We start from the raw sequence: 14,545 nt of genomic DNA, 5'->3' as shown, positions 1-14,545 counted from the left end.
GACGGAGATCAGACAAAGAGGCGGCGAGAGAAAGAGCTGATTAAAGAAAGAGGTCAACGCTATATAGAAGACCCACCGAAGAGTTAATTTGCAGAGCCCCTACCTGTTTGCTGTACTTGTTTGCAGTCTGGCAGCCGTAGTCAGAGCACTGGTCAGATCCCAGGGACATGGCGTCTGCGTTGCCGCTGCCCCCACTGCTGCTGGTGCTGGAGCCAGCGCTCCCCACGCATCCGCCGCTGCCCACAAAGGTGTTGGATGGAGGCAGCTCCTGGACCGCCTGGTGCTTCTTTCCCTCCGCCGGAGGTGAGTGGGGCTCGAGGTTCACTGCTGGGAGAGGGGAGCTGGATTTATAGTGCCTCGCCAGGTCGGGACTCGACTGGTGCCTCCTGCCGCCGCCCATCCGTGGGCTGCCGGGGTCCCCATCCACAGCGCAGTAGCGGGCCGCCAGGCGCTCGCTGGCGCTGCTCAGGTCTTCCTCGTCGTCGTCGTTGACGTGGCGCCGCAGCCCGTTGACCGTGACAATACCGCTGTACAGCGACCTATCCGACTTCCCTCCTCCGGCGACACCGCCGCCGCTCCCATTGCGCTTGTCCCGCCGGGGTTTGCGCCCACGGTCAGATCCGCCGCCACGGCAGACCTGCGGTTGGGCCCCAGACGTACCGAAGAAGTCCTCCTCCGGCTCCTTCTTACCGGCCTCGTAGCCGTTCTTCCCCTGAGCGCCGCACTGGCGCGCTGTGACTACGAGGAGAATAACCAGGATGACCGCCGCGGCTCCCGCCAGGACACCGATGGCCACGCTGAGCCGCTGTTTCCCTAACGCCCGCTCGTTGTCCGGGTCCCCAGCGATGTCCAGTGAAAGTGGAGCCATCAAGCTTCGGGCCACCTGGCGCGGGAGGCGGAGAGGAGACGGATAAGAGAGAAAGGAGAGACAGAGTGAAGGAGGAGAGGGAACAAAAACAGAAGGAACATCAGTAAGAAAAACAGTCCAGATCAGCGACTGTAAAAGATGACACAGTGGGTGTGAGCCACAGAGAAACATCAAACAGCATCTTCATCTTAATTAAACTCTTCACTGTGTTTTAGTGTGGGAGCTTCTCCATTATTCCCAGACTCATCGTGCCACTAAATATATAATTGCTCTTGCTTCCCAGTTGCAGCATTTCAAGTTGTGCTTGTAATTCCCCACTTGTGATGTCGCATCATCTGCTGTGGCGGAGGAAATGCCAAGGCTTATACGAATTACGGCTGACTGAAAGAATAAAACTTTAGACGCCGAGGTCGGGGCCAGTTAGAAAAGGAAACGAAGGGAAAACAGTTGATACGCGTGCAAATAAAGGCAAGAGACATGCCATGTCTACGTCCTCAGAGCACAGACGCATTTTCTGTCTCATCAATGAACAATGTCTCTATTATGAATGATAGCGTGGGCGTGGATTTGTTAAGGATTTGCTACCACGATTTCTGCACAGAGAATTTGACGGATAGACAAATAGACGGCTACTGTAAACATGTGTGCTCTGTGGAATCCTTTTTAGGCTCTTTTCTTTTTTGCCTCTTTAGGATCTTGAGTTTCTTACGACCGACATGGTGATTTCATAGCGAAGCCATGCTAATCCAAATTAAAACATTCAATGAATATGACTTGATAATCCAAGTTACACACAATTAAGTACGTCTTAGATTTAAATCGTGGTTTGTATTTGTGTTTTCAGAAGTGGGCAGCCATACAAACATGTGCTCTGTGCTCGAACACTAATAAAAGGATCATTACAAGAAAGTGGGTTATGCTGAAACACAAATGCAGCCATTAGTTGTTATGGAGGTTTGCTCAACAGAGAGACAATGAGGCTGCGGAGTTCTTGTCTGCAGGCCCCCGGCTGGAAATGCAGGGCAGGAATCTGAAGATAGATAATCAATATATGGCAACTTTGCTGGGAGAATCACTGCGCAGGCGTAGCACAAAAAAAATCATACAGTGCGTGCACCTACATGAGCTCACGCTGAGGCTAAGCTGTCTGTTACTGAGACATCTCATTCTGCAGCCCCGACACCTTGTCTCAAAGCTCATACGGCAATTTCTTTGGCCCCGTCAAGGCTGGAAATTACAGATTCATGTAATCCCCGCCGCCTTAAGAATGGTGGGTAATAAAGCTTGCAGGAAGAAACGGCAGCGCGAGAGAGAGACAGAGACGGAGAAGCAAAATGTGAGCCCTGATGGTTCGAAATAGCCAAATAAAATAAGTACAGTAACAAACCTGCAGTGTCTGTAATACTGCAGAGAATTACGCTCATTCAGCTGCACTGTGTAACTTGCTTATTGCATTATCCAAGGCGAACAGCATATACGGCTGCATTATTCACTCTCTGTTCTTGTTACCCCGAAGCTAGGAATGAGCGTGTGTTATATTTCATTGTTTCATCACCATCTATCTGCGGGTTAACTTTCATTGTTTTTCCACTGAGTTGTGTTGGTTCTACTCCATTATTCCGCTTCCACTGCAGAGGCCCCCTCTGCCAGGCGCCGCTCTCCCATCCGCCCCGCCGCTCTCCTTCTCCCGCCCGCCCGCAGTATTGCTTTCCATTCTCATTCTGCAGGGCATCCCTGGCATAGCGCAACCCGGCGCTGTCTGCTGTATTGTGTGCGAGAAAACAGAGGGAAAACAGCGACGCGGTGCCATATGCGCACGCCCCGTATGACAATGCCGCAGCCAAGTTTGTGTGTGTGTGTGTGTGGGTTTGGGGGCGTGCGTGCAGGTGTATGTGGCGGGAAGAAAGACGCAAGGAGTCAACTCCAATGTGCATGTGAGGAGAAGGGACAGCCGACTCATTGCAACCGATGTAAATGCATCCGAGTGCAGACTTGCAGTGTCCGGGGGTGTGCTGCACACACGTCTGTACGGGCGCACCCAGGACACTTCCGAGTGCAAGGCAGCACGCGCCAACACCTTCCTCGCATCCCTCTGACGCATCACTGAAATCCCTGTGGAATCTTGCATTCTCCTGTTTGAGCTTTGTTCTGGCTGGTCTTCACATCACCATCTGTCTTTTTCCGCTCTCCGGGGATTCTCGTCATCAGTATGTCACCGCGGATGCCAAGACAAGGAGTTTTCCCCTGACCACACTATTGACTCAAGTCTAGAAAGTATCTGATCTGAGATCTATCCTCCGCGCATTCGCGTGCACTCAGCGTTAACAACAGAGAGACGCGGCCTGGCGATCGTTGACTGTTGTAATAACTCTACATAAACATAAACCTGACTCCACTCCACCGGCAAAACTCTAGGCTCCAGAGTGCAGCCTTTGCCTCTGACGTATGAAGCGTCCTAAAGGACAACTGTGTCTGAAATGTGACAACTACATTCCTTCCTCCCCCACCTCAAACTCTGCGGCAAAATATTACAGATAATTACACAACATGTGGCTCTCCCAGTACTCTTGGATGGGAAAGAGTGGAGTAATTTTCTGCTGCGATGCTGCTGCAGCGGCAGCAGCCGTTTTCGTTCCCTAATTGCATCTGGCATCCATCCACCACTCAGTTTGACTTCATTATGAGATGGAGGTATTCTCACTTCAATGACTTCTACTCAATTACTCCGCCAAGTTCCTCCCTACAATCAAACTAAACTGTGCATATTGTAATCAAAGGCGGCTTTTATACCAGCCTGGACACATAATACCCTATTGTTTGATTCAGTGGCCTTAGGTTGCACTTATTTCTACCTGTCCGCGCTATTGTTTCATCACTACCATGCGCTCTCTTCTAATCCTCGGCTCCCTGATTATTCAGTTTGTTACATCCATTGGGTGGTCTAAATAATGGCTACCGGTGAAATCCTGCACCGTCGGTCTGTACCCAGCTGTTATTTTGTTTTTGTTTTTTTTCTATCTTTCTTTGAAAGTAGTGGAACACTACATGTTTTTTTGGAAGCCGTCTCCGCACGAGGTGAGTCAAAACTCTCAGGCTGTGATTATACAGGGTGTTCCATTTTTCTCTCGCTTAAAAGCATTATTTATATTTAAGTTTCGTTCAAAACAAAGACACCCAGAGGGCACACAAAGTGCAACCTTACTGTAGTTGCTATGCGACTGTTTAGAAAAGCCAGACTGACTTAACGGAAAATGAGAAATTATCTGATGTTTACATTTTTCATATATATATATATACACACATGTATAATATACGTATATTCCCCAGGTGCTTCTTATTTTATCCTCCTCCCATCCAGGGGAGAGACGCACAATGATAGGATTCATAGTTGGCATCTTTTTTTCCCTGCGCACATTAAGCAGATTGCGATGCCTGTGCATGTTTAGACAGAAGATGACCCATCAGTGTCTTGTGGCTTTTCCCGAGATGTTGTCAGGCTGTTCTTTTCCACTTAAACACCTCAGCGCTCTTTAAGGGTTAAACTTTACACATCATGTTGCGTGTTCAGACCTGAGAGCTCGAGACCGTGTCTTCAAAGAATGTGTTGCAAGCCAGGTTTCGAGCAGGCGCTGAAGCCACAAGCCGTTAGTCTCAGAACAAACACTGTAACCGCAAACCCACTGAGCTGCTTTAATTATTAGTCAATACGAGTTATTTAGTTCTCACCGGAGATGAAGTTTCAGTAATTATTACCTTCCAGCATTTATAGCTTAATTGAACATTTTTTTAAAGCATGATGGGAAGTTTGCTTGATTAATACAGGGGCAGAGAAGAATGAGAGGTTTCCACCGGCACAACCACGGCCTAAATTTGGACTCATACTGCTGTAGTTATTTCTGGTATCTCAGTAATGTCTCTGAGTCTAGTCAATTACCTCTGCACCTCGGTGCAGATCTTTCAGGCCAGCTCTGCTCTTGCTGCGAGGTCCTCTGTTCCAGGAGACCACACAGATTTAGTCGGTAATAGCAAGCGCATTAGTACACACATATTCCACATTTCTCTGTATTGCCCGTGTCAACATTATTCATTTAAGGTTTAGAGTGGTTTAAAGATACTTTCTGCAAAGTCTGACCACTTCTGTTCTACTCAGATCATGCCGCGCGACGCAACACAAACTCCTAAATCTCATCAATATTCCATCTTATGGTGAAGAGACACTGCTGAAGTACAGTTTCTACTCAAATGTTCAAATATACTTCAACCTACTCTGTAGTACAAGGCCAAAACTGGGACATACCCGTCTCCCTCTCTGTCTCCTCTCTAACACACTTTGTCCTAATGCTCTCTCTCTGTATCTCACATCTCCCTCACACATAAACACACACATGCACACCTACAGAAACACACCTACACTCACACTCAAATGCACACGTACCTAATGCTCTCAGAGTTCAATGTACCATAAAAGTAGAACCACTTCAGTAATAACTGTTATTTTAACCACATAGTCATTATAACAATGCATGCTGGACAAAGAACACACTCCAGTAGGCCCCAAACTACAAAGAAGCTGGAATTGCCAATGGGCTTCAAATGAGAAATGAGGTACTTTATCTGGAGCAAATATAGACGCAATTGTTTTTTCCGAAAAATGGGGAGAAAATTGCGACACCGCGCCGCCTGCTGAAATTGCGCATTTATCTCATTCTATCGGGAGAATAATCTTTTTACCAGTTCAGTCTAAACAGCTCCAATCGGTCATTACAAGCCCCCTTCGACCATAATGTGTTATCATTGTGGCCGTTATTTGAATAGATCAAAGGACAGTGTAGTCACTGTCATTATTGGCTTTGAGTGCCAAACGTCTGGAACAACAGCAGTCAGCACACGCTAAAATATTCAGCAGTGTGGGGTTCATTATTTCTTTCGCTCAAGTTTGATTGGCTGAAATCAGCCAGAAAGGCAGCCACAAATGCATAAGAATTACCTGCGCATCCACTAGTGTAGCGTTGGCCAGGCTCTCGTTAATGAAGACATGAACCAGCGCAGTGGCACACAGAGAGGGGATGCCACTGTCGTTGACTCGCACCACCAGACGATGAAGACCTCTGTGGCGCCGCTCCAGAGGCTCTGCCAGCGTGATCACTCCATTGGTGTGGCCGATCTCAAACAGCCTGAAGGGATTTCCTCCCACTAAAGCGTAGCGGAGGTCTGCATTCGGGCCTGTGTCGGAGTCCAGGGCTGTCACCGTCCTGACGATGGTGCGAGCACTGCTGGCAGGCGGCAGGAGGGTGTAGGACTCGTTGGCTGGCGAGGTGACCGATGGGGCGTTGTCGTTTTCGTCCGTGACAAAAAGTGAAACCGTGGCGGTGGCAGTCTTGCGCGGCTCCCCTCCATCCACGGCCCGGACGCGGAAGGTGTAGGTGGACAGCTTTTCGCGGTCGAACGACGCAGAGGAGAATATGGTCCCCGTGTTGTTCTCGATGGAGAACACCTCGTCTTGCTCTTTCTCGCCACCTTCCCCGTCCACCTTCTCTCCCGCTTTCTTCACGTCGACTCCGTCCATCTCTACAAACAGGCTAAGTTCGGCGTTCTCGCCCTCGTCGGCGTCGGTGACGGTGACCATGCCGACCGGGCTGTTGGCGAGCAGGTTCTCTTTGACGTAGAATGTGAAGATTTCCTGAACAAACTTTGGTGGGTTGTCATTGCGGTCGGTCACCTGAACAACAACCGTTGCAGAGCCTTGCAGAGAGGGGGTCCCTTTGTCCTTCGCAATAACCCGTAGCTCGTATCTCTCTTGCTGCTCACGGTCCAGGATCCCAGTGGCACGGATATCTCCATTGTCTGCGTCTATGTTAAATGGCCCGTTGGTGGCAGAGTCCAGGGAGTATGCTATTTCTGCATTCTTACCGCTGTCCGCGTCTGTAGCGACAACAGTGACCACCCTTTCACCAGGGGAGTTGTTCTCGGCGAAGTGGACCTCCACAACGCTCTGGGCGAAGGCCGGCGCATGGTCATTGATATCTACCACTCGCACCATCAGTGAGCTGTTGCTGGACAGACTGGGGCTACCTGAGTCCACTGCCACAATCGTAACACTGTACTCTTTTGTGGCCTCGTAGTCCAGCAAGGCAGAAGTGTGCAAGAAGAATTTTTTCTTGTTCCTGTGAACATAATTAAACAAGTCATGAATTCAGCAGCTATCTCAAAAGGAAATAACACAGGCCTTGTAACTAGTGTAGTAAAACTAAAATAACAGTGATGCCCCAAATTTGCTGACTTATATGTTACAAGGTGCTGGCTGGCTAAGGCTTCTTTTGTAGGTAGTCATTGTGTTTGTCTTTTCATTGGCAATGTTCTATTACATGGTTTAAGAAAAAAAAGATTCCTTTTTAAATTCACAAAGCACAAGGTGACATCTGCACATTTCTTGCGTTGTCCAGCCAGCAGAGAAATGATACGTAGAGTGATTGGAAACAAAGATAAAAAGCAGAAAGGAAATTCACTGAAACGATTAATCATCTGACAAAATTATTATGGTAATTAGTTATTTTGTATCATTTCAGCTCTAATATGCTTTCCTTTAATGCACATTAGATTTGAAGAGATTTTCCTGATCCACAGTGAGACAGTAATACTGGAGTAAGTGTGACTGTGACATTTTAATTAAATCCACTTATCGATTTGCTGGAGACCTCTCATGATTATTGCTTCGAATAAAATCTTCAGTCACGGACAGATCTGCATTAAGTACAGTAGCCAACCTCACTGCACAGGTGCCATATGTGGCAGCAGTTATATCAAGGACTTATCTGTTTCCCTCATTCCCGTATTATATCATCTATTCAGTAGCTTCAGAAAATGTTCTTACAATTGACTGAACATTGACACTTGTCATTTGTACTCCTTGAATGGCATTAGTAAAATCCTTGACTTTAATAATTTATGCCTCAGCTTCACATATTGAAAGATTGTCTAACTACTCCAAGTGCCACCACTTGAACCAAGTTTAACTGAAATTTGCATACAACAAGACTTTTCTCTTCTGTGGAAAACAGAAAATGTAAAAAAAAAAAAAATCTGCTGCCAGAACTGCTTTCTGTGTGTGGAGATGTGAACAGTAGAATACCCACTGTATGATTTATACAGTATGTCCAGATTGTTTATGAATGATGTCACCAGCGCCAAAATGTAGTCCATAACTGAGGATATACCAAGAGATATTCAAATCAATGCAGTTTGCAGATAATTCCTGAGTAACTCCTCACCAGTTATAGTGTACACTAGGGAACAGATTACACACTGCAGTGTTATTGAACAAGTGTCTGATAATCATGGCCATTTTCTTAATGGATAACAGCCAGTTGTTAGATATTTGTTGTTTGCAACTTGCAATCAGGTGCTTAATGGCACGTGTCCGAATACTATTTGATTTGTGTCTGTCTTTTACTTAATGTTCATGTAAAGTAGTGAATGATTCTGAACTTTTATTTGAAATGCATCATTACTTTTATAAGAGCCTCACATTTGTGTTCCATTAAGAAAAACAGCCCACTATTATTAGACAAGTACTGATCCAACCGTGTGTGCCTAAGAAAGTGGCTTAGCTTTGCGGAGCTATTCAGGAATAACTTATTGATTAGCAATAAGATCTTGACTACTTGATTTGGGCCTACTCAGAATTGGTGTGAACGGCTGCCATTGGTTTGTCTCACCTGTCGAAGGCTTCATCTGCAGGTAGGGGTGGGAGTACTGTTTCACCAGCGGGCTTCAGGGTGAATGGGACATCTCCTACAACTGTGCAAGTCACAGCACCGTTCTCTCCCTGGTCCCGGTCTGACACCTGAACCAGAGCTACTGGTGTGTCCACCAGAACATTCTCTGGTACCAGTGCTGCTCCGTCTCGAACAGGAATCCGCCCAATCTTTCGGATCTCTACAATGGGGACGTTATCGTTCTCATCCCGGACAGCCAAAATGACCGTGGTTCGGTCGGTGCGGGGAGGCTGACCCCGGTCTCTGGCCATCACTGTGAACCTCAGCTGTGCCACTTCTTCTCTGTCTATCCTGTGTAGAACGCTGAGCCACCCAGTTGCCTCGTCCAGTCGCAGAAGTCGCCTGACGGATTCGGTGGCAGCTCCGAAGACGTACTCCACCTGCCCGTTGACTCCAATGTCACGGTCTGAGGCTCTGACCTGGAGGACGGGTGTACCTGGAGGAGCATTTTCTGTCATCTCTGCCTCATATGTAGACCTCTCGAACTGCGGGCTGTTGTCATTGACGTCTGTGATGGAAACGCGGAGCAGGGCTTGCGAGGAACGTGGCGGGTTCCCTCCGTCTCGGACCTTGAGGATGAGCTCATACGAGTCTTTAAGCTCTCGATCCAATGTGCCCTTCACAATGAGCTGTGGTTGCTTGTCACCATCGGGTATATCGGCCACTTGCAGTTCAAATACACTGCTCCGGGGTCCTCCTCCATTTTCTCCACTTCTACCCCTCCGGTCCCCAAGTCCATCTACTCTGCTAATAGGGTTTCCTCCTGCTGTGCGTCTTGTTGAACTTGACACAGTTGTACCATCTTGGATGAGCTCATAGCGGTCAATGCCATTACTTCCAAAATCCCTGTCTGTTGCAGTGGGAAGCAGGTAAAGGGTCCCTATTGGTCGATTCTCTTCAACCGAGAGTTGAAGAACAGGTGAGGGGAAGGAAGGTGTGTTGTCATTGATGTCTGTTATGACAACTCGGCCTTCAAACAGGTCCACCCAGCTCTGCAGTGGGCCTATCACGGACACCTCAAAGTCCAAGAAACACTCGTTTTCATCAAATATCATCTGGCACTGGGGGAGCTTCTCTCTGTCGATGCGCCGCGGGCCCGTGGTCAGCTCACCTGTCACGTTGTCAATCTTGAAGAACTCTGAGCCGCTCTCCAGGGCGAAGGTGACGTCCCCGCTGCCCGTGCCTGCGGTGAGGCCCAGGTCAGCGGCCACGTTCCCAATCTTGACGTCAGGTGGGCCCTCCTCCGCCACCCGGTACCGGAGAGCTGAGTCGGCACCCGGTAGCTGAGTCAGCAGCTGCAGCACCAAGACCACGAGGCTGAGAGCCTGCGCCGCGGAGGAGTGCACTGCACCAAGCCTCTGCATGGCTCCTTTCTTCCTCACTCTCGCCTCTCTTCTCTCCTCCCCGCTCTGTCTGCCTCCGAGCTGCGGCTAGTACCTTCTTTATTGGTGTTTTGTGGTCTGGTGTAGCTCACAGCGTGGTTGTTTGATTTATCCTTTCTTACCTTCTCACTACCGCTCTCTGCGGACTGACGCCTGAGGTCCGGGGAAAAGCTCCTGCGCTCACAGCTCCACTTCAGCGGGTTTTCTCCAACTTCTACAACACTAATTCTCCTATCTTCCAGCGCTGCTCGAGCCACAAAGATATGAAAAAATCCATGCTGCTCCGAAAGAAAAAAAAATAACTAATTCATCAGATTTTGGTTAATCCACTTCACTCTTCCTCTCTCCTTTCTTCTTCGCAAAAGGCAGAGCTATCCCGTTGGCACAAGGGGAAGCTTATCAGTTCATAATGCCATTTGTAAGTTCTTTTTAATTCCAGTCACATTTGGGACGGCGGCTTTTCTCGCGTTTCTCACAGTTAGTAACTGCAATGCAGCACCACTACACAAAAGAAAGAGAGAGGGAGACAGAAAACACACACACTGCTCAGCTCTCCGGACGCAAATCAACTCAGCATCTCCACAGAAGAATATAAAAATCAGCAGTTTGAATAAAGTCTTTGGGATGCTGCCGGTGGATCTTTTTCTTACCTTCCGATCCAGCTGCGTTCTTCTTCTTCTCCTCTCTTTTTTTCCCTCCCCCTGCAGTGGAGCAACGTGCCAAGCAGTCGGATTCCTTTACGCAAGTTATGATCAGAGAGGAGTGCTTTCAGGACGAGTTTCTTCTAATATATATATAATTCTTTTTTTGTCTCAAAAGAAGGAAAATTAGAGCCTCTCTTGGTGGGCTGACTGGGGAAATCCCGACATCAGCATCAATACGGCATAATCCTGTGCTCGGGATGGATGCCTCGGTGATGGACCGAGCGTAGATGCGTCTTTTTCCAAGAGTCCCGCATTCTCTCTCACACACTCACTCCCTCCTCCACATGCGCCTCCTCCTCTTCTGGCTCTTTTTTTCCCCTCTCCTCTCACCTGCACTGCTCGGGACTGCTGCTGCCTCCGGTCTCGATGGTGCAGTCTCTCTCTCTCTCTCTCTCTCTCTCTCTCTCTCTCTCTCTCTCTCTCTCTCTCTCTCTCTCTCTCTCCCTCCTCTACTGCAACATTTTCCCCGGCCGCGTAACTCGATCGCTGAGCTGTAACGGGAGAGGCAGCAGAGGCGGTGTTGGGTCGCTCTGTGTGTATGTCGGTTACCGGGGACAGACCACCCCCCATCCCCCCAACCACCCCCACCCCCCTCTCTCTCCCTGTCATATAGCAAGATTAAATGGCCCGGTGTCCCGGCCGCTGACAGCTCCTGGTGGGGAAAATATCTTTATTCACATATTCATAGAAGAGGACAAAGAGGGACGGGAAGAAAAGAGTGTGATCCCTGATTCAACACAGCCCGGTGTTCAGTCATATTTCTGCTGGTGCAGCTTTTTTTCATGTGCCGGGGCAAGTGTAAAAGGCTTCATTCATTCATTCATTCCAGAGGAGGCAGAGATTGTCACATAATGGGACGCTGGTGTAATATTTATGGCCTGCGGTATGCCTAGAAAGCATTCCTTGCAAACTGCTCCCTTATTGCAACTAATGTGGACAGATGAATACAACTTTCAAAAAATAAATAGAAATTACAACTTTTCCCGTTTTAATATCCCCCCCACCCCCACCTCTTACTTTCTCACAAGCATGCACAACGCACGCGCACACGCACGATTCTGTGAGGATGCTGCCTCTCGGCGGAGCGAACCTGCTCGGCGAGGAGCGCAATGCAGCATCGGTCTGCTGCTATTGAGCACTACCGGGGTTTCCACGCTGCCGCTCTGTTAAACCGCCTCTGCATCTCTAATTTTCAAGCCAGTCAGGTCGTTGCAGGCGCCGACCGACCAACCAACCAAGCTGTCCGGCCTGCGAGAGGAAGGGAGTTCCCCCTAACATAATGTTATTGGCGGAGAGCGCTCCGCGCAAAAGCCATTAGTGAACAGTTTATGGTTGGCAGAGAGTAAACAAAGACTGACAAACTGCAGAGAGGGGTCACATATTCTTGCATCGCCCTCTCCCTCCCCCCTCTCCCTTTCTCTCTCGATCTCTCAACTGCACCAAGAAGTGTGTGCGTGTTGTGTGTTTGTGTGTGTGCATGTGTACGTGTGCTTGTTTGTCTGTTAAGCCCAAAGCGCTTAACATTTCAGAGGCATCGGCACGCGTCCGCTCCAAGCGCACTCACGCCCTCTATCGTTCCACCCAAGTGGGCTTTTATTTTTCCACCCATATCTCACCCTGCGGATTTGCTGGTGCATGCATTTGCATTCATAACAACTTTAGAGGGAGTGAGAGAAAGGATGCTTGTTTTTGGAGGGGGGCAAAGAAAAAAAAATGCATTTGAGCTTGTTGCCCGGGTCAGGTCAAATCACTTTTACTTCAGCTGATTGAGGAAGATTGAGATTTGACCCAGTGAAAGAATAAAATAAAAAAAAAAAACTCAACGAAACCTGTTGGTCTGAGCACGCTGTTATATCCAACCCATTAAGATATAATTGAGCATGAATCCTCTTTCATCAGCAAATGAACTGCAGCTTCAATTTGCATATTGAATGAAAAGTGAACTGTTTGTGTGTGTCCCTGTGCACATTGCGCTCGTGTGTGTTCCAGTTAAAGACAGGATGTTCTTTGGAGAAATACGCCTGGGTTGACATCCACTATAGCCTAAAGGCCCAATCTACTAGTTGTGCCGCCACAACTAAAGGAGATCACAGCTTTACATGTCCTGAGGTCCGCGAGTATAAAAAGAAAAGAGTCTCGTCAAAAGTGTTTTCAAGTGAAGTATGGATCACATTTACTCGATAGCCTGCAGACAAACCAATCAATGGGGCTGGTGAGGAATAAATGCACGAGGACGTACTTTATAACCGCTTTCATTCAGATTTCACTGATATCAGTCCAGAGTTCGGACATAGTGCATCTCAGGCTGAGTTTAAACTCAACCACCCCTTAAAGGTTTCACTGTATTTGTTGTAATGCATTTATTTACAAAATCCTTGTTTCTTTCCTCACTTTTCCCTGTACAAATTACCGCATAAATGAGCATTGCTAACTGCTTATTGATTGCTGGTCTTAGAGCTGAGGGGCTGTCTAGTGACACAACAATAATTACAGTGTATTTGTGATAGGCTCAATGGTTTGAGCAATGCCTTATATGACACACTATCACAAGATCAGCAGCTTGTTATGGGAAGTTTACGCAGCGGTAAGTTGAGAAACTCTGCCGGCCTCAACGTCATGGAACAAAAACCGAGAACAAGGTTTGACTTGTTGAGAAGCTGTTCGCCAGAACTGTGCTGGGAGTGACGATCTTCAACTTTTAAAACCGAAAGCTGGGAAATATTCCATCGTACAAAAATGCACGTCTTATATACGCTTTGCAAGAGGATCCATTGGTTTTCCTCTGCTCTGAATTACTGAGTCTGTGTTAACCATTTCTCTGTGCGTGGTATGACTTTGACATCAAGAAAGAAGGGCACGAAAAGCCATCCGTTTTACAAAAGATAAAGAAGTTAGGTTCAAAACAATAGGTCAGCTCAATTATGCCAATAATTAATGACTTATAATCAGGAGATGACCACTGGGGTATGGAAATAATGAGATTAGATGAAGAGGGAACTCAGCTACACTGTAACAACTTGCTGTAAAATAACGGCTGAATACTGATTCTGTTTTATATAAAAATTGCATGTTACTGTGAAAAACATTGCATTCTGGGTAATAATTACAGTTTCCCACAAAATACTGTGTAATACTATAGAGTGCATTGCACTGTGGGAGTGAAGTCAGAATCAACAGAAAAAAAGATCTTGTAAATTCAGAGCTCTACCGTATTCCATGGGGAGACATGTGGAACAACACTGGAAGGCCAAACCCAGCTTCCTATGAGCAATCGCCCATTAAGGTCAGCCAATTTATGAGAAAATTAGATGGTGAGATTTGACGTATTTCTTTGGTGACATCTGTTTTGTCTGTTGAGTAGTAAATACCTGGATAGATTAAGGTGTTTTCAGAGTAGGTACCAAAGTAAAAACACAAAAAAAAACAACAAAAAAAAAACAACTACAATTATTTCACCTTGACTACTGCTACCATGCTACCTACTGCACTGTCAATTCCCACATCTCCTCTTTTCCGAGGATACTTACTGACGTTAAATGGTGTTTCATATGTCAGTGAGGTCACCACTACAACCACATTAGTCATTTCTGTGCCAAAATGTTTACCGTCATCATATTGTTGTAAGTATTTTGTCTATTTATGTCATGGTAACCTAAATAATTTGATATAAATGTTGAAGAATGTCATAAATGTGCTAAAGTAATAACAATGTTAGTAATTTTATACAAAATATAGACCTATGCTGCATATTTTTATTAGGTTATTAAGCAGTTTTACAGCAAACTCAAAAGCTGTAATTTACTGGCAACCCTGCTG

At 47.1% G+C, this 14,545-nt stretch overlaps 1 protein-coding gene across 1 annotated transcript in view; it reads right to left on the bottom strand.

Moving 5' to 3' along the window:
• pcdh7a (protocadherin 7a) overlaps positions 1-11,133 on the bottom strand; it is a 45,067-nt gene extending 33,934 nt beyond the window's left edge. The window contains exons 1-4 of the mRNA XM_047578550.1: positions 10,676-11,133; positions 8,584-10,526; positions 5,856-7,032; positions 104-883 (exon numbers count right to left, since the gene is read on the bottom strand). Of these exons, the coding sequence (XP_047434506.1) occupies positions 104-883; positions 5,856-7,032; positions 8,584-10,007 (3,381 nt within the window). The 5' untranslated portion in view covers positions 10,008-10,526; positions 10,676-11,133. The remainder of the gene's footprint in view (positions 1-103; positions 884-5,855; positions 7,033-8,583; positions 10,527-10,675) is intronic.
• Between the last annotated feature and the right edge of the window lie 3,412 nt (positions 11,134-14,545).

The sequence above is a fragment of the Mugil cephalus genome, chromosome 2, assembly GCF_022458985.1.
Source record: "Mugil cephalus isolate CIBA_MC_2020 chromosome 2, CIBA_Mcephalus_1.1, whole genome shotgun sequence".
Classification (NCBI taxonomy): Eukaryota; Metazoa; Chordata; class Actinopteri; order Mugiliformes; family Mugilidae; genus Mugil; species Mugil cephalus.
This window is presented reverse-complemented; position numbering and strand designations above follow the sequence as displayed.